The sequence below is a fragment of the Pangasianodon hypophthalmus genome, chromosome 4 (genome assembly GCF_027358585.1).
Source record: "Pangasianodon hypophthalmus isolate fPanHyp1 chromosome 4, fPanHyp1.pri, whole genome shotgun sequence".
Taxonomy (NCBI): domain Eukaryota; kingdom Metazoa; phylum Chordata; class Actinopteri; order Siluriformes; family Pangasiidae; genus Pangasianodon; species Pangasianodon hypophthalmus.
The window spans coordinates 9,920,230-9,947,745 of NC_069713.1; the positions used below are offsets into that span (position 1 = coordinate 9,920,230).

At 36.3% G+C, this 27,516-nt stretch overlaps 1 protein-coding gene across 1 annotated transcript; it reads right to left on the reverse strand.

Moving 5' to 3' along the window:
• Window positions 1-735: 735 nt before the first annotated feature.
• Window positions 736-27,096, reverse strand: LOC128318156 (carcinoembryonic antigen-related cell adhesion molecule 5-like). The gene is made up of 15 exons (XM_053233535.1): window positions 26,937-27,096; window positions 19,686-19,958; window positions 18,651-18,923; window positions 13,008-13,280; window positions 11,973-12,245; window positions 9,687-9,959; window positions 8,539-8,805; window positions 5,415-5,660; window positions 5,212-5,319; window positions 4,955-5,008; window positions 4,821-4,862; window positions 4,658-4,726; window positions 2,971-3,048; window positions 2,638-2,697; window positions 736-1,812 (listed from the first exon to the last, which is right to left on the reverse strand). Exons 1-15 carry the CDS (start codon window positions 27,094-27,096, stop codon window positions 1,805-1,807), a joined length of 2,457 nt encoding a protein of 818 aa, XP_053089510.1. The 3' UTR covers window positions 736-1,804.
• Window positions 27,097-27,516: the final 420 nt, after the last annotated feature.

Below are 27,516 nucleotides of genomic sequence, written 5' to 3' on the forward strand. Positions count from 1 at the left end.
TTATGGTCAAACAGTTCAATTTTTGTTTAATCAGAGAACACTTCTCCAAAAGCTACAAAATACAGTCTGGCTTTTTCTGCTGGTCTTAGAGTATGGGCTTCTCCCTTGGGCGACAGCCTTTCAGACCATGATCATGTAGGACTCTTAATGATGGCTGTAGTTTACAAAATTTGATACCTAATGTATGGAACTCTTATCAGTTCCTTTGTTGTCATGGGGTTCAGTTGAACCTTTTAGACCAAAGGTTGTTCATCCCTGGGAGTTAATTTGTGCCTCTTTCCTGAACAAAGCAGGGTCTGTTTGGCTCCAAGACTTTTACTGTATTGTACTGTTGTTTTGAAATTAATCTTAAGGAGGAACCAGACTTGTCCACATTTTTTTTTCTTAGGTTTTGGCTGAGTTGCATTTTTCCATGGTTTGTGTAAAAAGTGTAAAAAGTGTAAAAAGGCATTGCCTAAGAGAAGACAGGGATTCTGCGTATTGTAATATTTGTAATGGCAACGTTAGAAGCTGAAGGTTAAAATAAAACATTGAAACTTTGAAAATATTCAATTCATATTGTGTAAAATGTCCACAAAAGAAAGAATAATTGACTTCCAGACCTTCATTTAAAGTGAGCATACATGTTACATACAGTCAATCAGCACTGATTTAACCTCAATCATGTCTGATAATGAAGAGAAGAACAGAACATAAGAGCTGCTGTTGTTTTTAAAATTGTTTATTCATGCTAATTTCAGGCATCATGCTTAAAAAAATACAAACTTTAAATTCATTTTTATGTACTGCTTAAATTAATTATATAATTTGGAATATAATACTTATAAAAATACATGAGAATATAATGAAAGGAACAATACAATGAAAGGTACAAAATTCAAGCATAAAAATACCATAATAAGATATTGCTGAGGATAATTATTATTCAAAGCTCTTCAAACAGCATGTACACAGCCTTATATTTCTTTTGCTCCTGTAACATTCTGGTGGATATGGAAGGCAATAAACCAGAGGAAAACCAAAGAAAGTACATTATCTAACTCAAAATGATGAAATTTATTACTTTACTGATACTTGTATTTATATACTGAAAAATATATAATTATAAAAAATAGAAATGTACATATTATATAGGCACTAAACTCGAAAAGATTTTAAAAGATTAAAAAAAAAAAAAAGACACAATATCAGTCTGTGTGCCAAAGGTCCATGAGCTGCTCCCTCAAGAACAATACAGCATTACTGACTGTTTAAAGCAGTGAAGACAAAATATCTGATTATTCCTAAACTCTAAAATCCAGTGCTGGATTTTTTTTCCCTTTTACAATCCATTAATAGGTAAATAGCATAAATGAGTAAATAAACACAAAATACATGAATAAAATAATGTACAACACAAAATACATGAACAAAATAATGTACAACAAATTAAATGCGGAATGTTAAATGTGAAACAATAATATACTTGTTTTTTTGTAATTGAGATCAGTATTAAAATATACGAGTGAACACTTAGTAATCAACACTGCCAGCTTAGTTATACTGATCCAGTGAATGAAAACTGGCAACTAAATTTAACCTGGATAAAGCCAATTCCAGCCCATTGTGAAAGATAGAAGGTATAATTTTAAATGCATTCAGCTTCCTGTTCCTTTAACATCCCTATCAGGAGTTTGTACAATGCTTAGATTTGAATTAAGCAAAAAACAAGCTTTCCAGAAACTACAGTGTCCTCCCTAAAATATATATTTACCATGTTCTTTGGCTGTTTCAGCAATTCTTGATTGGAGACTTTAGACTTTCTTCATGGACCTATGCAAAAAGGACAGTTTATATCATTTAGTTATTAATGATCTAACTATTGTTGGGTGCCATTTATCAAACATTTAGTAAAGTTGTGTGTAAATATTTCTACAGGCCAAACTGAACTAAAAATTCCTGCCAATTTTAAAATGTTTCATTAACACTGTTTTTCTTTGTACTCATGTACAGCTGTTGATACATGACCCATTAATTACCAAGCACATTCAAGTGCAACGTTATAATCCAGCCCACCAAATACATTTTGAATCTGTGTTTAAAATTGAAATAGTCTTTTGGACTATAATTAAATTGAAAGCTTTATTAATAATAATAATAATAATAATAATAATAATAATAATAATGGAACTAGGCTAAAAAAAAAAACTTTATTGTAAGTTTAGCATATTTTCCCTTGTCGTACATGGGAAAGGGGCGGAGTTAAAATTGTACTGCAACCAGCCACTAGAGGGCTTCAGAGACATTGTGGCTTCACTTTGAAACTCCTGTTATGATGTCCAGCCATATACTGTACACAGTCGGTTTGATCAATTTAAAAACGGTGAATAATACTGTATCTTATATCCACTGGATTTATGGTACTTATGTCCCAGTTCTGACCTCCAGGCTATTAATCCTTGCCTATTCTCTGGGTGATTTGTATTGCTGTGTTTTGTATTGTATTCCTTCACCTGTTTGCACATTTCTAAGTTTCTATAAGAGCCTTTTCCATGTTATTGAATGTAGTGTAAATGCAGTAAACGTATAAATATCTCTGTTTGTCTAAGCAATACTGTTGTCTGGAGAGATTGTGTAAACTCTTTGAGCTCATCTTACCTTTATCTGTGTTCTGCTTCAGATCTGAGTAGACAGTGTCAGCTGCCTCACTGCTCTTTCCTAGTGGGCAACAGTCACTTATTTAGCATTCGCTTAGATAAAATACACCATTCTTTTAACCCCTTAAACTTCCATAACTACAGTACATTTACCTCTTTTGTTATTTTATTGTAGTTACTGAATGATTCATAGCAGTTACTGAATACTATGCTTTAAGATGAATAACTGGCAAATAATTGATGAATAACTGGCAAAAAAAAGGTTTTAAGAGGTTAAATGAAATCTAAAATGGTGGTCATTTGCACTGCATAAATTGAAAGAATTTAGTCCCACCTTGTTTTCTCTTTGGTTTCTTTTGGTTTTTCAGTTCAATGTCAGCATAAGTCACATCACTCGGTCCAGTGGCAGCATCTGTAAAAGATTATAGACACAGCTTTGTTATCCCATTGTTTCCCATTCTAAAAATATATTATGTTGTATAACATGATGCTGTTGTCCACAGCCAATCTTTCAAATAAAAGAAAATAAAAATCCAACTCCACTAGCTGCCATACAGGCCCTCTCCATGGCACTACCTCTGTGATTAACTAAGGCCAGCACTCTGTATTAGTCTTTAAGCTATCTCTCTATAAGATTTTTCCCAGAACTTTTCAGACTTGTTAATAAACTTCTGAGCAAAGCATAACCTCTGGTTTCTACTGCAGTGGATTGTATCTTGTAATCTCAGTGAGGTTATGCTGGTGGTACTGGATTATTTAATAATGCTAAACTGGTTACTGTATTTTCCTTTCAAAATTATGAACTAAATGGATGATTTCAAAAAAATCTGTTTCCAGATTTAGTGTGATTGTGAAACATTTGAATTTTGGCAGGCTCCATGAGGGACACCGAGAAAGTGAAATAGCGGTAACACTGTAATATGCAATTTGCATGTTCATTTGAATTGTCACAATTTATGCGTCCACAAATAGGAAATGCAATTACAAATGTAATTTGCAATTACTTTTGAAATTTGCTGTGTACTTACTGGCTGTATATGGTTAAAATGACAATAAACTCCACTTCACTTGACTTGGTGTAATAAACATTTAAAGCTCACAGTCCCTCCACCTATGCTATGAGGCTTTTAAAAAAAAAAATACTTCTCCTAAGCACACTGTTTTCAAGAGACGATGTGCTAACATACTAGCATAGTAGATTCTATGTTCAGCAGCAAGCAGGAGCTGAAAGATTCCCCTAAAACATTAAGGTCTGGTGTAATGGAGCACTTCACCTTCCTGGTAAGTTATAATCCTGAAGGTCAGCGAGTTGTCGACCAAAAGGTTACAGTGTATAATACACCAGCACTAATACCACAAACATGCACACACCTGCGAGCATGCAGCAAACTCTCTGCTGTATTCAGGCTGCTTTTATTTGCTGAAGAAATTACTGTGGCAATTGAGAAGTTCATATTGAGTAGTGGAGAATGCGGAGTTCAAAAGCACACCTATAGGGTTACGTGACACTGCTAGCACAACTACCTGACAGCAGAATATGAAAATCTCCAGGCATCTGACATGCCCTCTTGTGAGTCACACCAGTAACAGCTCAGCCAATTACATGCACAAGTTTTTTTTTATTACAAGCTGCTAAGAGTCTGAACACTGCGTCATTATTAAGTTTCAATTATTGTACGTTTATAATATTGAATGTTTTAATCAGTTGAAATGTAAACTTAAGACATATATTCAGGCAGTGTTTATTTTTGTTCTACTGAAAATGTATTGTATCGAGGCACCGCCTTTTCTAAATCGTATTGAATTGAATTTGAATTTTGTGTATCATTACACCTTTTATACATGCAGAGTCATATGATGAAAAACAATTATCATCTTAAAAAAGTTTTTATTTCAATTTGGGAATAGATCACATCACCTGGCTTTCTGGCAGCATCATTTAATACAGAAATTATTTTAGATGAACAACAAAGGCAATTAAAAACAAAAGGTTTGACATTAGTTGCATGTAGTATTCTTACCCTTTTGTTTCTTGTTTCTAGTGACAGCCTCTGAGTAGAGCATATTGCTGGCTTCAGCTGCAGAATCATCTAGAAGAGATTAAAATAGAGTCAATACAGAAGCTCTTGCAATGTTATGTTACTAAATCTATCTCACATTTAGCTGCAAAAATTTAGACTATACCTGTGGTTCTGATATCAGTATTTTCATAGATGTTATCACCATCTTTTAAAATAGAAAAAATAAAGACTTTAGGGGAAAAGGTTAACTAATGTCAAAAACAAATGCTGATGTGATTAATGTTATTGCAGACTGACCTGCAGGCTGATTGGTGTCCTGATTTACAGCAGAAGGAGTCTGATATTCTACACCTTCTCAAGAGAGTAAAGCAGTGATACACATTAACACATTGCCTTTATACATGTATAAGTATTTCTGGTGAAACGTGAACATTTTTCCACAAAAATTGCAAATTACAAATTATCTGAAATAGCAAATACACCATAGGATCTGTCTTTTAGTGGCCTGTAGACAGGCTTTTTGTGCTATGGACATGAAGAGCTTATCATCAAACCTCTTTTCTTCTTGTACTGCAACAGCAGGATCAGTAAGATCAATAAGATGACAAACACGAAGGCCGAACTCAGTCCTATAATTACACCAGTGGATCCAGAAGCTGAAACTAGGGAAAGAAGGGAACCCAAATATCCAGTTAAACACTACATATTGAAATCGTATTGTTACAAATCTAATTCATGCAAGACACGGTTTCCTCACCTCTGACTGAAACCCAGCTTTTCGGTGACTCTCCTCTCTCTGGGTGTTTACAGTGGTAGAAACCTTCATCTGACTTTGATACACTACTGATGGTCATCTCTCCTTTAGTCTGGGACTGGAGGATGGAATCATTTTTATAGAAATCAGCACCAGAATCTAAAATCTTTGAGCGATTTAAACAGCGTAAAGTCAGAGGATTTCCCTCAGTTACAGGATGGACAGGACTCTCCAGGATCAAATCACCATCTGTAGGAAAGAGAAAGACGACACTGAAAACACAAAGTGTGTAAAATACAAGTATACAGTCAGGTCCATAAGTATTTGGACAGCGACACAGTTTTTGAAATTGTGGCCTGGCAAAGCATCTCAAGGGAGGAAAGTCAGCATTTAGTGATATCCGTGGGATCCAGACTTCAGGCAGTCATTGACTGCAAAGGATTTGCTTCCAAATATTAAACATATTCCTAATATTTATGATTGTTAGTTTCTCCAATTACTTTTGAGCCTGTGAAAATGGAGGGACTATGTAAAAAATGGCCGTAATTCCAGTGTCACTGTCCAAATACTTACGGACAGACCTCTTGATCTCTTCCAAATGACGTGGAAAATGACATGGATTGTGGAAAATGTGACAATCTCAGTCAAACATAATGATTTTGATTTGATTTGAATGATTTGATTTTTTAATCCATTCCAAAACACTCCATTCTCTGTGGTGATACAGTAGCGTCACATGGGACAAATCAATAGAGGTCTGTCCATAAGTTTACATAAGTTAACATAGGGATTACATAAAGTTTTTTTTAATCTTTGTGCCTTCATTTTGTTCTTCGTACTGCTAGGTTTCTGTACACTAAAGCCCTCAGACTCTTGCCCATGTACAGAGATGGACTGTAGATTAAATATATACACTATATTACCAAAAGTATTCGGTCGCCCATCCAAATGATCAGAATCAGGTGTCCTAATCACTTGGCCTGGCCACAGGTGTATAAAATCAAGCACTTAGGCATGCAGACTGTTTTTACAAACATTTGTGAAAGAATGGGCCGCTCTCAGGAGCTCAGTGAATTCCAGCGGGGAACTGTCATAGGATGCCACCTGTGCAACAAATCCAGTCGCGAAATTTCCTCGCTCCTAAATATTCCACAGTCAACTGTCAGCTTTATCATAACAAAATGGAAGAGTTTGGGAACAACAGCAACTCAGCCACGAAGTGGTAGGCCACATAAACTGACGGAGAGGGGTCAGCGGATGCTGAAGCGCATAGTGCAAAGAGGTCGTCGACTTTCTTCACAGTCAATTGCTACAGAGCTCCAAACTTCATGTGACCTTCAGATTAGCCCAAGTACAGTACGCAGAGAGCTTCATGGAATGGGTTTCCATGGCCGAGCAGCTGCATCCAAGCCACACATCACCAAGTGCAATGCAAAGCGTCGGATGCAGTGGTGTAAAGCACGCCGCCACTGGACTCTAGAGCAGTGGAGACGCGTTCTCTGGAGTGATGAATCATGCTTATCCATCTGGCAATCTGATGGACGAGTCTGGGTTTGGAGGTTGCCAGGAGAACGGTACATTTCGGACTGCATTGTGCCGAGTGTGAAATTTGGTGGAGGAGGAATTATGGTGTGGGGTTGTTTTTCAGGAGTTGGGCTTGGCCCCTTAGTTCCAGTGAAAGGAACTTTGAATGCTTCAGGATACCAAAACATTTTGGACAATTCCATGCTCCCAACCTTGTGGGAACAGTTTGGAGCGGGCCCCTTCCTCTTCCAACATGACTGTGCACCAGTGCACAAGGCAAGGTCCATAAAGACACGGATGACAGAGTCTGGTGTGGATGAACTTGACTGGCCTGCACAGAGTCCTGACCTGAACCCGATAGAACACCTTTGGGATGAATTAGAGCGGAGACTGAGAGCCAGGCCTTCTCGACCAACATCAGTGTGTGACCTCACCAATGCGCTTTTGGAAGAATGGTCAAAAATTCCTATAAATACACTCCTCAACCTTGTGGACAGCCTTCCCAGAAGAGTTGAAGCTGTAATAGCTGCAAAAGGTGGACCGACATCATATTGAACCCTATGGGTTAGGAATGGGATGGCACTTAAGTTCATATATGAGTCAAGGCAGGTGACCGAATACTTTTGGGAATATAGTGTATGTAAATGTCTGTGAATAGTAGATTTGGTAATGTCTTTTCTGACTCCAGATCTGTATATATTTTCCCCTGGGACTTGGTATGGATCATAAATTATGGTCATAATTATGACAGCTAAAAGAAAGAGGTAACGTGACTGAAATAGATGAATAGGAATCACCAGTTATACGGATGGGGACTCCATATAACTTTTTGTTTAATATACAATGTAGCATTTATATGACCCACAGGCTCTAACTTCCCTACATTTTTCTAGTATTCTATTTTGCTTGTGGCAGCAGTGCTTATTTTTCTACATTTAACTTTTTTTTTTTTTTTTTTTTTACAACTACAAGTCACTCAAAGCTTGTGGAATTTACAAATAAATGGGAGTTAAGTTACAGACTGAATATTATGAATATTATAATTTTAATTAATTAAAAAAAATAATGTTAAAAATATTAAATCCAGTTATGGAAGATATCAGAACTTTGGAGCTAATATTGCAGTCATTCAGACCTACATGCTGTCCTGCCTACAACACAATTAACATCATAAATCTTAAAGAACACAGCAGCAGCTTAATAACTATCTATGAACGTAGTTTAATGTTAAAGCTTTCATCATTTTCTCAGGTTATGGAAATACACAGCTATGCAGTTATGTTAACCATGACAGAGTGACTCAGAGAGAAGGAAACAGAGAGCTACATGAGCTGAAGAGTCTAATGTAATTGTTCATTTAAAAGGAACTAAGGCACTGTGTTAAGTAAAATTTCCAGAAGTTTTTCAGTAGCTTTCAGACATTAAAACAGGTTTTACTGCAATTCTGTTAATCACAAGATACTAAATTAATTTTCATGTTTTATTATTAAAAGTAAGGTATCAATTAACTTCATTTTCAATTCATAACAGTAGATTATTTTTAATGTTAGATATGATTTTATGTATTAAAATACTACTGATGAGAATTGATAAAATGACTCACTGTGCACTGTGATGATAACAGAATTACTGCGTCCTCCAGATTCAGACTGACACCAGTAAACTCCAGTGTGTGATGTAGAGAGGGAGCTGATGTTACATGTAGATCCTGAAACTGATGAACAATCGAACAGTGTCTCACTGTGTGTGTATCCTCTCACTGTCCATCCAGTAGAGTCACTCTGGTCCTCACAGCTCAGTGAGAGAGAGTCAGCAGTAAAGTGTTGAGTTCTGCTGGGACTGATGATCAGAGACACTGGAGGAGATCCACCTGTTAATAATTATATTCATATTATTCTATTTCAATTTATGTCAATTATATATTAACATTTATTTTGCTTAAAAAGGTAAGAAATTTAAAGGATATAAAAAAAGATTTGCAGTGTGAAGTAAGGAAGATTATAGATTAAACTATACATAGAGCATAAAAGATGCTAGTGACAATAATTTACTGAGTAAAAAGGAGCTTTCTGTTTGAAGTGCTGCATTGCACCAGAGCTAAGTCACAAAAACTCAGACATACATTTTTACTCATTATTACATGCTGCACGCACACACACAATCCATTTTCTGTACCACTTATCCTACACAGGGTCGCAGGGAGCCTGGAGCCTATCCCAGTGGACTCGGGGCACAAGGCAGGGAACATATGGCATGGCATCTCATCGCAGGGCACAATCACACACTCACACACCCATTCACACACTACTGACAATTTAGAGATGCCAATCAGCCTACAACGCATGTCTTTGGACTGCCGGAGGAAATTGGAGAACTGGAGGAAACCCCCAAAGCACAAGGAGAACAGGCAAACTCCACCCACTCGGGGCAGGGCCAGGAATCAAACCCCCAATCCCAGAGGTGCGAGGCAAACCTGCTAACCACTAAGACACACACATACACACACACACACACACACACAATTCACAACACCTCACAATAACTCTCTCATCCTTTCTGATTCTGCAGTTTTTTACACTCAGTGGTTCAGTATAAAATTCAAACTTCCTCCTCTTCACTCATTCACACTCGAGCAGGATACTCGGAAAAATTTATTTGTTCTGTATATGTAGCTGTGTAAATATAGCTTACTGTGTGTTCCTACCCAGCTCTACTGTTAACACTTTCTGTGCAGTGCAGTCACATACTCACCAGTAACGTTTACCCAGAGTGCATCACTGTAGTGTGTGTAGTAGACTGGGTTTCCTCTTCCAGCTCTGCACTTGTACTGACCTCCGTCAGAGACTCTAACTGAGCTGATGAAGTAGGAGTGTGTTTCAGTCTCAGTCTCAGTGCTCTGTGTGTCTTTGATCCAGTAAAACTTCCATCCAGCAGACTGCAGCTTCAGTGTACAGGACAGAGTCACTGAGTTTCCTGTCAGTGCAGCTCCTTTAAGGTCTGATGTGAGTTCAGGTTTAGGTTTTTCTGTTAGAAATTAAATACAATTTCAGAATGTGAAGTATTCTTTACTACACTAATCACATCTACAGTAAAACAGTAATACTCTCTCTGTGATGATGCTAAACAACTTATGACTACTTTTAAATTGTTTTAGAATTTTTAGTTAAACACATGATGAGAATGAAAATAGGGATATTAAATGTAAAGCTTCACTGTGATTGAAGTGAGGGTCAGAAAATAACTGCTGTGTGATGATGCAGGTCTCTAATCTCTCTCTACTCTACATCAATTTATTTTTATGGGTGTATAGAGTAAAGATTAACTCCCCATGTCTGAAAATCTTCACAATGATTAAATTATAAACATCTGGGCATGATTTGAACTGATTTTGTGCTTATTTTGTTACAGTTTATCATGTGTTTATATGCATCTTAAATAACAATTTCAGAATCTTATTTAAAAAAGCAACAACTATACACAATATGTGTTTGTCATTTTTCTACCTCAAGAAATTTTTAGGTTAACTTTTTGGGATGCTATGATGCTATGCTAACTCTATTGTATAATTAATTGACTGTTTTGCTTGTTGAAATTTTGCATGCTGCCTTCTTTTTCAAGAGATTTTTAATCTCAGTTAGATTTATTTAACCACTTTACCTGGTTAAATAAAGGTTAAATGAGATAATAAATAAAACTTTCTGTTGATTTCTGGCCACGCCCCCTTATATGAAGTCATGTAATTTCTATCAAACACTTCCACTGCAAGGCCTCAGTAACATACATTTTTACGTTCACTTATCAAGCCAGAAAATAAATAATGCTAGGTTTAACTGTCCCAATATGCCTGAATTTATCCTATTATATTTATACATCTTATAATATTGTCAATATTGACATTATTGTTTCAGGCAGCAGAGATGGTGACAATTACAGACGAGGATTTTTATTAAAATGGCTGGTAATGATAAACAAATCCAAATCATGAGGCAAATCTCAAAAAAAGTTAAACAGGCTGAAGGTCAGGCGAGGTACAAACTGGAGATCACAGAACAAGACAAAGTTCAAGAGTCGACGACAAACACAAGGGTCAAAACCAGAATTAGGAAGCAACAAACAAAGGCTTAGTGCATCAGGTGAGAACACAAACTGAACAAATACTGTGCAGTGTGTTGGTGCAGTGAGTGTGCTTATACAGTGTGTGTGCTAATAGAGTCCAGGTGTGTGTGATCAGGAATTGGGTGACTGTGAGTGTGACACTGAACATGGTGCATGGGTGTTGTAGTCCCTAGTGTCCATGCTTGTAGGTGATGGTGCATTGTGGGAAATAGAGTCCGGTGCAGATTCCGGCACTGACATGACACATTGTTTGGCTTTGTGATTTTCTTATAGAGTGTACATTTTTAGTTATTTTTAACAAGCAGATCTTTATTGCTGAATTCCTCCAGTCAGTGAACGTAGGGCTCTTTGGTGCAGTTGATGTGTTACAGAGACTCTGTGTTGGACTGAGGTGTGTTCTAGTTCTTGTGTGTGCATGTTAAAGAAAAATGGGGTAAAGTGTGTTTTGCTGTTGTAAGCTTGGGTTGACACAACCTGCACCACCAACTGCACACATCAGTATCTCTTTAAAAATCTTTTTCACTCAATTAAACTTACAGATCTTTACTGTGAAGCCACAACAGTGAAACCTTGAACTCAGTTTTCAAACATGCAGAATCATGACAGTAGCATCAGCTTGACTATTAGGTGAAGAACATGTTTCTTATAAATACCAATGATTTTCTAACAATTTAAAAACAAAACTAAAGGCAAAATGACGTTCCAGCAGTCAGACTGACTAATAAGTTGCAGTGATTCTTTACAAATCAATTGAATTAGTAACTTTAAACTAGGAAATTGAAAATCAAAAGTAAACAGACAAAAAGGAGCTGTAAAACCATTATAATGAGACTTTGTGTCTCATATGATAAAATCTGGAACAAAATTTGAAACTAATCATTACTTTTACATATATAAGTAATAACACATTCACACACTCACCTGATACAGAGAGTGTAATGGGATCACTCGTCTCTGAGATCTGAGAGTCACTTCTCCTCCCTCTGCAGGTGTATTTACCACCGTCAGAGTCTGTAACTGAGCTGATGCTGAACTCCTGTGTTGTTCTGTATGGGTAGAGTGTGTAATCATTCTTATTCCAGCTGTATGTCCACTCAGTGCCTCCTCCTCTCTGTATGTCACACCTGAAAGTCACTCTCTCTCCTCTGAACACCTGTGTATCAGGCTTTATAATCACCACAGGTTTAGGATTCTCTGTTAAGAAAAAAAAAACAAAAAAAAACTATTTTTTAATTAATTCCCATCACCATTATTAAAACGATTAGTCAGATTTTAAAATGTAAGACAGTGTATCTGCTCACGTGTAAATGATGAAGCTCTGTCAGAGGTGCACTGAGTCATTTTAACAATCACTACTAATGAAGTAAATGTAGATCACAATTTGGAAAATTGACTCAGTCCTAAAATTAATCAAGTTACTGTTCTGAAAATTTAGATCTTTTTCACTATTGATAAATGTAAAAGACACACAGTAATGCTAGAAATAACTGACTGAGTATAATTTGATTACATTTGTAATGGGTATACTTAATAAATGAAAGAAAAAATAGTGCTAGGAAACAATAGCTTCTCCTCATATATCTCTAATCTGTCTCATTCTTTCAGACACATACACACCCATATACACGCACACATACACATGCACACACATGCACACACACAGATTCTACAGCCTCTTACACTCAGTGGTTCAGTATAAAAGTTTGACCCTCGTTCTCTTCACTCATTCACACTCAGGCAGGTCTCGACTCAAGCATGTTGATGTTTCTGAAGCAGTAACTTTATGAAGCCCCTTTTACAGCCTCTGAGCAGCTTGTAAAAATACTTTTACAGGTTTTGTTATACAGAGTTCTCTGTATGTAGCTGTGTAAATATTGCTATATTGTGACACTGCTCACATGTTGTTTATATGTTCAGTGTTGTGCAGAATCACTTAACAGAAAGGTTCTTACTCACCAATAACATTTACCCACAGTGCATCACTGTAGTCTGTGTAGTAGACTGGGTTTCCTTTTCCAGCTCTGCACCAGTACTGACCTCTATCAGAGACTGTAACTGATCTGATGGTGTAGGAGTGTGTTGCAGTCTCAGTCTGACGGCGCTGTGTGTCTTTGTTCCAGTAAAACTTCCATCCAGCAGACTGCAGCTTCAGTGTACAGGACAGAGTCACTGAGTTTCCTGTCAGTGCAGCTCCTTTAAGGTCTGATGTGAGTTCAGGTTTAGGTTTTTCTGTTAGAAATTAAATACACTTTCAGAATGTGAAGTATTCTTTACTACACTAATCACATCTACAGTAAAACAGTAATACTCTCTCTGTGATGATGCTAAACAAATTATGACTACTTTTAAATTGTTTTAGAATTTTTAGTTAAACACATGATGAGAATGAAAATAGGGATATTAAATGTAAAGCTTCACTGTGATTGAAGTGAGGGTCAGAAAATAACTGCTGTGTGATGATACAGGTCTCTAATCTCTCTCTACTCTACATCAATTTATTTTTATGTGCATTTATAGTAAAGATTATTTTGGAAAAGTGGAACACAAAATGCAAAACTACACATATAATCTTTACTGAAAGACATATTGGAAATTGTTTTTTAACACTTTTTTTGTCTAAACATCAATAAAAGTGGGTCGTGTTGCCATCTCACAGCAAACAAACAAATAAATAAATAACTGTACCTCATTAAAATGATATGAAGACAGTACACTAAGTAGAAATCTCTGCATACTCAGTAGGAGGTCTAAGTAACATTCTGTATTTCCCAGTCTACCTTAATCACCTGCTTATTTACACATTTCATAAAAACATCATTTAATGCACATATAATCCATCAATGCCTCATTTAACCATAGTTGTGGGGTGTTTCATTCATCCATTCATGCATCCATCACATCCCTTCACTTTTCCTCTCTCCACTTATTGTATTTAAGACTGTCCCAATTAAACTGAACACTGTGCTGTTCCTAATGACCTCCCCATGTCTGACAGTCTTCACAATGATTACATTATAAACATCTGGACATGATCTGAACTGATTTTATGCTTATTTTGTTACAGTTTATCATATGTTTATATGCAATATAAATAACAATTTTAGAATCTTATTTAAAAAGAAACAACTGTATAATATGTGTGTCATTTTTCTACCTCAAGAACTTTTTAAGTTAACTTTTTGGGATGCTATGATGCTATGCTAACTGTATTGTATAATTACTTGACTGTTTTGCTTGTTGAAATTTTGCATGCTGCCTTCTTTTTCAAGAGATTTTTAATCTTAATGAGACTTTACCTGGTTAAATAAAGGTTAAATGAGATAATAAATAAAACTTCCTGTTGAATTCTGACCACGCCCCCTCACATGATGTCACATGAATGAAGTCATGTAATTTCTATCAAACACTTCCACTGCAAGGCCTCAGTAACATATGTTTTTACATTCACTTATCAAGCCAGAAAATAAATAGATAAAATAAAATAAATGCTAGGTTTAACCGTCCCAATATTTGTTTTTTGTTTACTACTTTTTTAATCCCACACAGGGCAATTTCATAAGGCATAGGCAGCACATCCCAAACTTCAGTTCAAATATACATAAACACACACACACACACACAAAAAAAAGACATTTTTACACAAATTACAACAGTACAACATGCTTCATAGTAAATCCAACCACAAGTAAGATCTAAAAATAGTGCAGGACAAATTAAGAACCATTAATACTCATCAATACTCATTACTACAATTCAGGTTACAAATACGAAAAGCTTCTGGCACAAAAGTAGACTTATATCAATTGGTCATACACTTAATACTTCTAAGCCGCCTTCCAGAAGGCATTACCTCAAAATGCTTGTGCAATGGATGCGTGTCATCATTCATGATACGCCGAGCTTTCCTTATCACTTGTTGCTCATAAAATTCATTTAGGCTCCGCAGTGGCATACCAATAATTTTTGAACAAGTCTTAACTATGGTCTGGAGGTGATTCTTATTCTTTAGAGAAAGTGATGAAAACCAACATAAAAATGAAAAACTCAAAATGCTCTCAATAAAAGTATTATAAAATACACTCAGTAAAGGTTTTTGTACACAGAGAGAATTCAATTTCCTTAAAGCAAACATTCTTTGACAAACCTTGTTAATAATAACCTCTGTGTTCTGCTGAAACTTTAAAGTCGTATCAAAAACAGTTCCAAGATATTTGTACTCCTCTACTCTATCAACCTCTTTACCCTGAATAAGAGCTGCACCCTTGGAGCATTTTTTCTAAAATCAATCAACATCTCCTTTGTTTTTGTTATATTTAATCTCAACTCATTGCACCATGTAGTAAACTTAAGAAGTGCAAGACTATCATCATCCTTTGAGCTTGATAACAAGGATAGGAAAACTGTATCATCTGCATATTTAACAACATAACAATTATCCTCATAACTTTTACACTCATTTGTATAGAGGATAAAAAGAATTGATGACAATACACACCCCTGTGGAGTCCCGATAGACATACTAAGTGTATCTGACAAAACTCCATTCATCCTAACCCTTTGCTGTCTACTAATTTAAAAATCCAAGATCCATAAAACCAGCCCATGATTAACATTAAACTCATTCACAAGTTTCTTAACTAAGATAATTGGACTCATTGTATTAAATGCTGAGGAAAAGTCAGCAAATAATAGTCTGGCAAATGAGCCCCCATTTTCCAAATGTTGATGTAAAGTGTTCAGAAGAAAGAAACCTCTTTTAGTGCGAGAAGCAAACTGTAAGGGGTCTAATTTCTCATCGCAAACTTTCATAAGCTGTAACTTAACTTCCCTTTCCAGAGCTTTCATAACTAATGAGGTTAAGGCAATAGGCTGATAATCATTAAAAGAACGTGACTTCTCTCGCTTCGGGATGGGTTCTACAATAGAGGCTTTCCATAACCGAGGAACTATGGCTTGATCCAGTGAGGTTTGAAACCATGTGTGAAACACCCCACTGAGCTGCTCTGCACAGTGGTTAAGGGTTCTGCAACATATACCATCAGGTCCGGGAGCTTCATTAAAAGGTGTAGACTTCAGCTGTTTAATTATATTAGGGAGACACAGTTTCACAGAGGCAGAGGGACTCAATGTCTGTTTAAACTCTTCAAGTGCAGCACTTAAATCATGTTTTTCAAAATGCGGAAAGAACAAGTTCAAGTCATTGGCTAAGGACTTCATATCATTTTTATCCATTATACCTGGCCCCTTCTTGAATGTATTTATGTCCGCCATATTTTTGATACCTTGCCAGACAGCCCTCATATCACCTTGAACAAACTTTTCTTCTATTTTATTTCTATAATTTAATTTAGCACGTCTAATCACTCTTTTAAACTCCTTATTAATATTTTTTTTCTCCTCATTAGTCCCTAATAGAAATACCCTTTTTTTCATATTAAGAATATTTTTAAGCTCTTTGGTTACCCATGACTTGTTGTTCGGAAATACTGTCAAGCTTTTTGTAGGAATAATAGAATCAACACAAAAATTAATATAACTGGAAACCACCAAGACCTGATCATTCAAATCAGGGCTATCATTTAAAAACGAGTCCCAATCAGTACTCTCAAAGCAACTGTGCAGTTCTTTTATGCTAGAGACAGTCCAGTTCTTTATTATCTTTTCCTCTCTTTCCTCACGCTTTACCACTGGCGTGTAGGTCGAAGCTAAAAGTATTGTATTATGGTCAGCCGTTCCAATCAGCGGCATCGATTTATAGGCATCTTTGATCGGGCCATAACACTTGTCCAAAGTCCTATTCGCCCGAGTTGCACATGTTTCAGTCATCACTATCATGTGTGCATTCCTGTACTCATGTAGAAAGGCCACATTCCCTTGTATTTCATCCATCTTATGACGAAGAGAATGGACATTACTCTGTATAATATTAGGCAGTGGGGTAAATCTCTGATTCACTGTCAGCCTCCGTTTGACTCCTCCGCGCTTACCCCGTTTCCTTTTGGTCCTTGTTAACGGCCCGGTGTTGTAATTTTGCACTGTATCCACATTTGTGTAGGAACCTCGCCGTAGTTCTACAGGGATATCCCACGAAGGGTCCACCGAACCAGCAGCCGAGCGTAGACTCAGGATAAATTCCCTGGAGAGCATTAATGTATTGACTCGGCTTAAGCCGGGCACACACTTAAAATGTCTGCTCGACTTTAGTGGCATAAAACCGAGCACCGCTTCTCCCAGAAAGATGAGTAGCAACAGGAGTCGTCGAAGATTGAACATTTTCTGTGTTTACGCACTCCTGATCTTGGCGAATTTAAAATATGCTAAACGACTTATGCTAAAAAAAAGTAGCTAACACTAGACAAACGAACAAAAACACATTAAAAACTTAGCACGTGGGACGCCACACATATACCTGATTTTATCCTATTATATTTACACGTCTTATAATGTTGTCAATATTGAAATTATTGTTTCAGGCAGCAGAGATGGTGACAATTACAGAGGATGATTTTTATTAAAATGGCTGGTAATGATAAACAAATCCAAATCATGAGGCAAATCTCAAAAAAAGTTAAACAGGCTGAAGGTCAGGCGAGGTACAAAATGGAGATCACAGAACAAGACAAAGATCAAGAGTCGACGACAAACACGAGGGTCAAAACCAGAATTAGGAAGCAACAAACAAAGGCTTAGTGCATCAGGTGAGAACACAAACTGAACAAATACTTTGCAGTGTGTTGGTGCAGTGAGTGTGCTTATACAGTGTGTGTGCTAATAGAGTCCAGGTGTGTGTGATCAGGAATTGGGTGACTGTGAGTGTGACACTGAACATGGTGCATGGGTGTTGTAGTCCCTAGTGTCCATGTTTGTAGGTGATGGTGCATTGTGGGAAATAGAGTCCGGTGCAGATTCCGGCATTGCCATGACACATTGTTTGGCTTTGTGATTTTCTTATAGAGTGTACATTTTTAGTTATTTTTAACAAGTAGATCTTTATTGCTGAATTCCTCCAGTCAGTGAACGTAGGGCTCTTTGGTGCAGCTGATGTGTTACAGAGACTCTGTGTTGGACTGAGATGTGTTCTAGTTCTTGTGTGTGCATGTTAAAGAAAAATGGGGTAAAGTGTGTTTTGCTGTTGTAAGCTTGGGTTGACACAACCTGCACCACCAACTGCACACATCAGTGTCTATTTAAAAATCTTCTTCACTCAATTAAACTTACAGATCTTTACTGTGAAGCCACAACAGTGAAGCATTGAACTTGGTTTTCAAACATGCAGAATCATGACAGTAGCATCAGCTTGACTATTAGGTGAAGAACATGTTTCTTATACATATCAATGATTTTCTAACAATTTAAAATAAAATTAAAGGCAAAATGACGTTCCAGCAGTCAGACTGACTAATAAGTTGTAGTGATTCTTTACAAATCAATAGAATCGGTAACTTTAAACTAGGAAATTGAAAATCAAAAGTAAACAGACAAAAAGGAGCTGTAAAACCATTATAATGAGACTTTGTGTCTCATATGATAAAATCTGGAACAAAATCTGAAACGAATCATAACTTTTACATTTATAAGTAATAACATACATTCACTCACCTGATACAGAGAGTGGAACAGGATCACTCGTCTTTGAGATCTGAGAGTCACTTCTCCTCCCTCTGCAGGTGTATTTACCACCGTGATCATTTTCAACAGAGCTGATGCTGAACTCCTGTGTTGTTCTGTATGGGTAGAGTGTGTGATCATTCTTATTCCAGCTGTATGTCCACTCAGTGTCTCCTCCTCTCTGTATGTCACACCTGAAAGTCACTCTCTCTCCTCTGAACACCTGTGTATCAGGCTTTATAATCACCACAGGTTTAGGATTCTCTGTTAAGAAAAAAAAAACAAAAAAAAACTATTTTTTAATTAATTCCCATCACCATTATTAAAACGATTAGTCAGATTTTAAAATGTAAGACAGTGTATCTGCTCACGTGTAAATGATGAAGCTCTGTCAGAGGTGCACTGAGTCATTTTAACAATCACTACTAATGAAGTAAATGTAGATCACAATTTGGAAAACTGACTCAGTCCTAAAATTAATCAAGTTACTGTTCTGAAAATTTAGATCTTTTTCACTATTGATAAATGTAAAAGACACACAGTAATGCTAGAAATAACTGACTGAGTATAATTTGATTACATTTGTAATGGGTATACTTAATAAATGAAAGAAAAAATAGTGCTAGGAAACAATAGCTTCTCCTCATATATCTCTAATCTGTCTCATTCTTTCAGACACATACACACCCATATACACGCACACATACACATGCACACACATGCACACACACAGATTCTACAGCCTCTTACACTCAGTGGTTCAGTATAAAAGTTTGACCCTCGTTCTCTTCACTCATTCACACTCAGGCAGGTCTCGACTCAAGCATGTTGATGTTTCTGAAGCAGTAACTTTATGAAGCCCCTTTTACAGCCTCTGAGCAGCTTGTAAAAATACTTTTACAGGTTTTGTTATACAGAGTTCTCTGTATGTAGCTGTGTAAATATTGCTATATTGTGACACTGCTCACATGTTGTTTATATGTTCAGTGTTGTGCAGAATCACTTAACAGAAAGGTTCTTACTCACCAATAACATTTACCCACAGTGCATCACTGTAGTCTGTGTAGTAGACTGGGTTTCCTTTTCCAGCTCTGCACCAGTACTGACCTCTATCAGAGACTGTAACTGATCTGATGGTGTAGGAGTGTGTTGCAGTCTCAGTCTGACGGCGCTGTGTGTCTTTGTTCCAGTAAAACTTCCATCCAGCAGACTGCAGCTTCAGTGTACAGGACAGAGTCACTGAGTTTCCTGTCAGTGCAGCTACTTTAAGGTCTGATGTGAGTTCAGGTTTAGGTTTTTCTGTTAGAAATTAAATACACTTTCAGAATGTGAAGTAGTCTTTACTACACTAATCACATCTACAGTAAAACAGTAATACTCTCTCTGTGATGATGCTAAACAAATTATGACTACTTTTAAATTGTTTTAGAATTTTTAGTTAAACACATGATGAGAATGAAAATAGGGATATTAAATGTAAAGCTTCACTGTGATTGAAGTGAGGGTCAGAAAATAACTGCTGTGTGATGATGCAGGTCTCTAATCTCTCTCTACTCTACATCAATTTATTTTTATGTGCATTTATAGTAAAGATTATTTTGGAAAAGTGGAACACAAAATGCAAAACTACACATATAATCTTTACTGAAAGACATATTGGAAATTGTTTTTTAACACTTTTTTTGTCTAAACATCAATAAAAGTGGGTCGTGTTGCCATCTCACAGCAAACAAACAAATAAATAAATAACCGTACATCATTAAAATGATATGAAGACAGTACACTAAGTAGAAATCTCTGCATACTCAGTAGGAGGTCTAAGTAACATTCTGTATTTCCCAGTCTACCTTAATCACCTGCTTATTTACACATTTCATAAAAACATCATTTAATGCACATATAATCCATCAATGCCTCATTTAACCATAGTTGTGGGGTGTTTCATTCATCCATTCATGCATCCATCACATCTCTTCACTTTTCCTCTCTCCACTTATTGTATTTAAGACTGTCCCAATTAAACTGAACACTGTGCTGTTCCTAATGACCTCCCCATGTCTGAAAATCTTCACAATGATTAAATTATAAACATCTGGACATGATTTGAACTGATTTTATGCTTTTGTTATGGTTTATCATGTGTTTATATGCATCATAAATAACAATTTTAGAATATTATTTAAAAAGAAACAACTGTATAATATGTGTGTCATTTTTCTACCTCAAGAACTTTTTAAGTTAACTTTTTGGGATGCTATGATGCTATGCTAACTGTATTGTATAATTACTTGGCCGTTTTGCTTGTTGAAACTTTGCATGCTGCCTTCTTTTTCAAGAGATTTTTAATCTTAATGAGACTTTACCTGGTTAAATAAAGGTTAAATGTAATAATAAATCAAACTTCCTGTTGAATTCTGACCACGCCCCCTTACATGATGTCACATGAATGGAGTCATGTAATTTCTATCAAACACTACCACTGCAAGGCCTCAGTAACATACGTTTTTACAATCACTTATCAAGCCAGAAAATAAATAATGCTAGGTTTAACCATCCCAATATTTGTTTTTTGTTTACTACTCTATTAATCCCACACGGGGCAATTGCATAAGGCATAGGCAGCACATCCCAAACTTCAGTTCAAATATACATAAAAACACACACACAAAAAAGACATTTTTACACAAATTACAACAGTACAACATGCTTCATAGTAAATTCAACCACAAGTAAGATCTAAAAAATAGTGCAGGACAAATTAAGAACCATTAATACTCATCAATACGCATTACTACACATAAACCCATAATCAGAAAATGGAATTTCAATAACACCCTTTTGTCAGATAAGAAAATAGTAGAGGAAATTAAAAAACAAATCAGATTTTTTCTTGAAATGAATGATAGACCTGAAACCACAAAATCCACACTTTGGGAGACATTCAAAGCTTACATGAGAGGCCAAATTATTCTACTGAGTTGCCTTAAGAATAAACAGCGAAGGGAAAAAGAATCAAGATTAACCCAAGAAATTTTGGAGACTGATAGATTATATGCCATCTCTCCTACGCCAGATCTCTACAACAAAAAACTCTCTCTTCAAACTGAGCTAAATTTACTTTATACAATGGACACCACAAAATTATTGACACAACTAAAACATAAGTATTATGAATATGGGGAAAAAACGGGTAGATTGCTGGCGCAACAAATTAAAGAAGATGCTGCATCACGATTAATTACAGAAATACGAATGGAAACTGGACATATCACTACAGACCCAAGTGTAATTAACAATACTTTTAAACAATTTTATTGTAAACTCTACTCATCAGATTCCAAATGTGACACAAATCTTATAGACACTTTTTTTGAGAATATTATTATACCCACTATTAATCTGGAGAACAAAAAAGTGTTAGAGCAGCCTGTTTCAATTGAAGAAATAAAACAAGCGATTAATAGTATGCAAAGTTCAAAGTGCAGAATTTTATAAGGCGTTTAATGAACAGCTCGCACCACTTCTATTAACAGTCTTTAATGAATCTTTAACAGTCGGATATCTCCCACCCTCTTTATACGATGCAAGTATCTCCTTAATACACAAAACAGGCAAAGACCCGAAAGAGCCAGGATCTTTAGACCTATAAGTCTTTTGAATATCGATAACAAAATATTAGCCAAGATTTTAGCCAGGCGTTTGGAAACAGTTCTACCAACAGTTGTGTCCCTAGATCAAACTGGATTTGTTAAGGATAGGCAACTATTTTTTAATATTAGACGGCTTTTTAATATAATCTATACCCGCAGACCCAATAGTCGGATGTCGGAGGTGGTGCTCTCATTAGACGCTGAGAAGGCCTTTGACAGGGTCGAGTGGGATTTTCTCTTCTCGGCCCTGTCAAAGTTTGGATTTGGCCCCAATTATATATCGATGATCAAATTGCTTTACGCTAGACCCAAAGCATCGGTGCAGACAAATAACATCAGCTCCAGTCCTTTCTCTCTTCATCGTTCAACAAGGCAGGGGTGCCCCTTGTCACCTCTCTTATTCGCTCTAGCTATAGAACCTCTCGCCATATCGTTACGCTCTGCAGTAGGTTATAGAGGAATTTTAAGAGGAGATGTAGAGCACGCAGATGATCTGCTTTTATACATCTCAGACCCTCTAATCTCAATACCAACAATCATAACCATATTGTCGGAATTTGGTAAGGTGTCTGGGTACAAAATTAATATATCTAAAAGTATACTATTTCCAATTGGTTTTAAAAACGGAGAAAATTCACAGACACTATCTACTTTTCCCTTCAGCATCTCAAATGGTTTCCGATACCTTGGGATAAATATTACACGGGAGATCTCCGGTCTTTTTAAACAGAATTTTTTAAATCTTTATCAAAAAACTGATCAACAATTAAAAAGATTATGCACTCTCCCCTTCTCACTGGCTGGTCGCATAAGTATAATCAGAATGAATGTTCTACTCAAATATCTATTTCTTTTTCAATGTATTCCAGTTATATTACCCAAAAATAAAATATAGATTCTCTATATATAGATTCTCTCATTTCATCATTCATCTGGAATAAAAAAACTCCAAGAATAAGAAAGGCATTTTTACAAAGACCTAAATCCACAGGGGGTACAAGGGGATACAAGCTTTTGGTTGTATTACTGGTCTTGTAACATTCGATGTGTCTTTTTGGGATGGTATGCACCAACCTGACTGGGAACGGATGGAAAGTCGAGCCTTTTACCCAAACACTTTAAAATCACTTTTATTCTATACTTCCGATCTCTCCAAATTCAAATGCAAGAACCCCGTGGTCTCATACTCATTAAAAATTTGGTCTCAGATTAGGAGATACTTTAAATGGAACTGCTGTTCAATACAGACACCATTGATTAATAATCAAGCCCACAAGTTACTTTCAGAAAACACATTTAAATTATGGGACTCAAAGGGTGTTCATTCATTTGCAAATTTGTTTACCAACAAGATTTTTTCTACATTCGACCAATTGAAACTTAAATTTAATATAGATAATAAAGATTTTTTTAAATATTTACAAATCCGTGACCTTGCGAAGACGGTCTTTCCTTCTTTTCCCAGTCAACCACAAGAAAATGCTATGGATAAAATTTTTCTTCAAGAGCCACTTAAAAAGGGGTCTATCTCCAAAATTTACCACAGCCTTTCACAGATTGACTGTACTTCCACTTTGGACCATTTGAGGGAAGCGTGGAATGATGACTTATCGACAAATATTACAGTAAGTCAATGGGAAGATGCTCAAGGTTGGGTTCACTCCTCCTCAGTCTGTAGAAGACATGGCCTTATTCAGTTTAAAATTCTACATCGACTACATCTATCAAAAGAAAAGTTATTCAAGAGCGTATTTGTGAGCGTTGTGGACATGCCCCTGCATCTTTAGGTCATACATTTTGGAAATGCCCCAACATCACCCTCTATTGGACAGAGATATTTAAAACTCTGTCACTAGTGCTTGGGATACAGCTTCCTATGGATCCTGTGTTGGCACTGTTTGGGGTACCTGATGATAGATTATGTCTAAACTTCAAACAAAGGAATGTTTTATGTTATGTTACATTATTGGCCAGGTGTTTAATTCTATTAAATTGGAAGAGTAAATATCCACCAACTCACATAATACAAGTTTTAAGGGACACAATGCAACATCTAAAACTAGAGAAAATCAAGTTCTCATTGAGACAAAAAGAAGGTCTTTTTAATATTATTTGGCAGCCTTTTATTGAATATTTCAACACTAGAGTAAAAGGCAACATTTTAATTTGATATTGTATGTGCAGGTTTTTGTTGTGTTTTTGTTGCTGTTGTTCTGTTTTTTTTTTGTTTTTTTTTCTGTTTTGTTGTTTTGTTTTGTTTTTTCTGTATGTATTCGTGTCTCATTTATTAACACTTGTGAATTCTTGTATAACTAATGTTCGCATATTGAGACAGTGTTGTATATTGGAAAACTCTAATAAAAAGAAATGGAAAAAAAAAAACACTCATTACTACAATTCAGGTTACAAATACGAATAGCTTCTGGCACAAAAGTAGACTTGTATCAATTGGTCGTACACTTAATACTTCTAAGCCGCCTTCCAGAAGGCATTACCTCAAAATGCTTGTGCAATGGATGCGTGTAATCATTCATGATACGCCGAGCTTTCCTTATCACTTGTTGCTCATAAAATTCATTTAGGCTCCGCAGTGGCATACCAATAATTTTTGAACAAGTCTTAACTATGGTCTGGAGGTGATTCTTATTCTTTAGAGAAAGTGATGAAAACCAACATAAAAATGAAAAACTCAAAACGCTCTCAATAAAAGTATTATAAAATACACTCAGTAAAGGTTTTTGTACACAGAAAGAATTCAATTTCCTTAAAGCAAACATTCTTTGACGAACCTTGTTAATAATAACCTCTGTGTTCTGCTGAAACTTTAAAGTCATATCAAAAACAGTTCCAAGATATTTGTACTCCTCTCTTCTATCAACCTCTTTACCCTGAATAAGAGCTGCACCCTTGGAGCATTTTTTCTAAAATCAATCAACATCTCCTTTGTTTTTGTTATATTTAATCTCAACTCATTGCACCATGTAGTAAACTTAAGAAGTGCGAGACTATCATCATCCTTTGAGCTTGATAACAAGGATAGGAAAACTGTATCATCTGCATATTTAACAACATAACAATTATCCTCATAACTTTTACACTCATTTGTATAGAGGATAAAAAGAATTGATGACAATACACACCCCTGTGGAGTCCCGATAGACATACTAAGTGTATCTGACAAAACTCCATTCATCCTAACCCTTTGCTGTCTACTAATTTAAAAATCCAAGATCCATAAAACCAGCCCATGATTAACATTAAACTCATTCACAAGTTTCTTAACTAAGATAATTGGATTCATTGTATTAAATGCTGAGGAAAAGTCAGCAAATAATAGTCTGGCAAATGAGCCCCAATTTTCCAAATGTTGATGTAAAGTGTTCAGAAGAAAGAAACCTCTTTTAGTGCGAGAAGCAAACTGTAAGGGGTCTAATTTCTCATCGCAAACTTTCATAAGCTGTAACATAACTTCCCTTTCCAGAGCTTTCATAACTAATGAGGTTAAGGCAATAGGCTGATAATCATTAAAAGAACGTGACTTCTCTCGCTTCGGGATGGGTTCTACAATAGAGGCTTTCCATAACCGAGGAACTATGGCTTGATCCAGTGAGGCTTGAAACCATGTGTGAAACACCCCACTGAGCTGCTCTGCACAGTGGTTAAGGGTTCTGCCACATATACCATCAGGTCCGGGAGCTTCATTAAAAGGTGTAGACTTCAGCTGTTTAATTATATTAGGGAGACACAGTTTCACAGAGGCAGAGGGACTCAATGTCTGTTTAAACTCTTCAAGTGCAGCACTTAAATCATGTTTTTCAAAATGCGGAAAGAACAAGTTCAAGTCATTGGCTAAGGAGTTCATATCATTTTTATCCGTTATACCTGGCCCCTTCTTGGATGTATTTATGTCCGCCATATTTTTGATACCTTGCCAGACAGCTCTCATATCACCTTGAATAAACTTTTCTTCTATTCTATTTCTATAATTTAATTTAGCACGTCTAATCGCTCTTTTAAACTCCTTATTAATATTTTTTTTCTCCTCATTAGTCCCTAATAGAAATACCCTTTTTTTCATATTAAGAATATTTCTAAGCTCTTTGGTTACCCATGGCTTGTTGTTCAGAAATACTGTCAAGCTTTTTGTAGGAATAATAGAATCAACACAAAAATTAATATAACTGGAAACCACCAAAACCTGATCATTCAAATCAGGGCTATCATTTAAAAACGAGTCCCAGTCAGTACTCTCAAAGCAACTGTGCAGTTCTTTTATGCTAGAGACAGTCCAGTTCTTTATTATCTTTTCCTCTCTTTCCTCACGCTTTACCACTGGCGTGTAGGTCGAAGCTAAAAGTATTATGGTCAGCCATTCCAATCAGCGGCATCGATTTATAGGCATCTTTGATCGGACCATAACACTTGTCCAAAGTCCTATTCGCTCGAGTTGCACATGTTTCAGTCATCACTATCATGTGTGCATTCCTGTACTCATGTAGAAAGGCCACATTCCCTTGTACTTCATCCATCTTATGACGAAGAGAATGGACATTACTCTGTATAATATTAGGCAGTGGGGTAAATCTTTGATTCACTGTCAGCCTCCGTTTGACTCCTCCGCGCTTACCCCGTTTCCTTTTGGTCCTTGTCAACAGCCCGGCGTTGTAATTTTGCACTGTATCCACATTTGTGTAGGAACCTCGCCGTAGTTCTACAGGGATATCCCACGAAGGGTCCACCGAACCAGCAGCCGAGCGTAGACTCAGGATAAATTCCCTGGAGAGCATTAATGTATTGACTCGGCTTAAGCCGGGCACACACTTAAAATGTCTGCTCGACTTTAGTGGCATAAAACCGAGCACCGCTTCTCCCAGAAAGATGAGTAGCAACAGGAGTCGTCAAAGATTGAACATTTTCTGTGTTTACGCACTCCTGATCTTGGCTAATTTAAAATATGCTAAATGACTTACGCTAAAAAAAAAGTAGCTAACACTAGACAAACGAAGAAAAACACATTAAAAACTTAGCACATGGGACGCCACACATATACCTGATTTTATCCTATTATATTTACACGTCTTATAATGTTGTCAATATTGGAATTATTGTTTCAGGCAGCAGAGATGGTAACAATTACAGACGAGGATTTTTATTAAAATGGCTGGTAATGATAAACAAATCCAAATCATGAGGCAAATCTCAAAAAA

Bases quoted from the DNA above. Each gene is read 5' to 3' on its own strand.
- LOC128318156 (XM_053233535.1), bottom strand. From the start codon at position 27,096: ATGCTCTCCAGGGAATTTATCCTGAGTCTACGCTCGGCTGCTGGTTCG. The intron at 19,959-26,936 runs GTAAGCGCGGAG...AATTTCTAACAG, and splicing joins AAGGACCAAAAGGAAACGGG to AAAAACCTAAACCTGAACTC. The intron at 8,806-9,686 runs GTGAGTATGTGA...AATTATTAACAG, and splicing joins ACTCTGGGTAAACGTTACTG to GTGGATCTCCTCCAGTGTCT.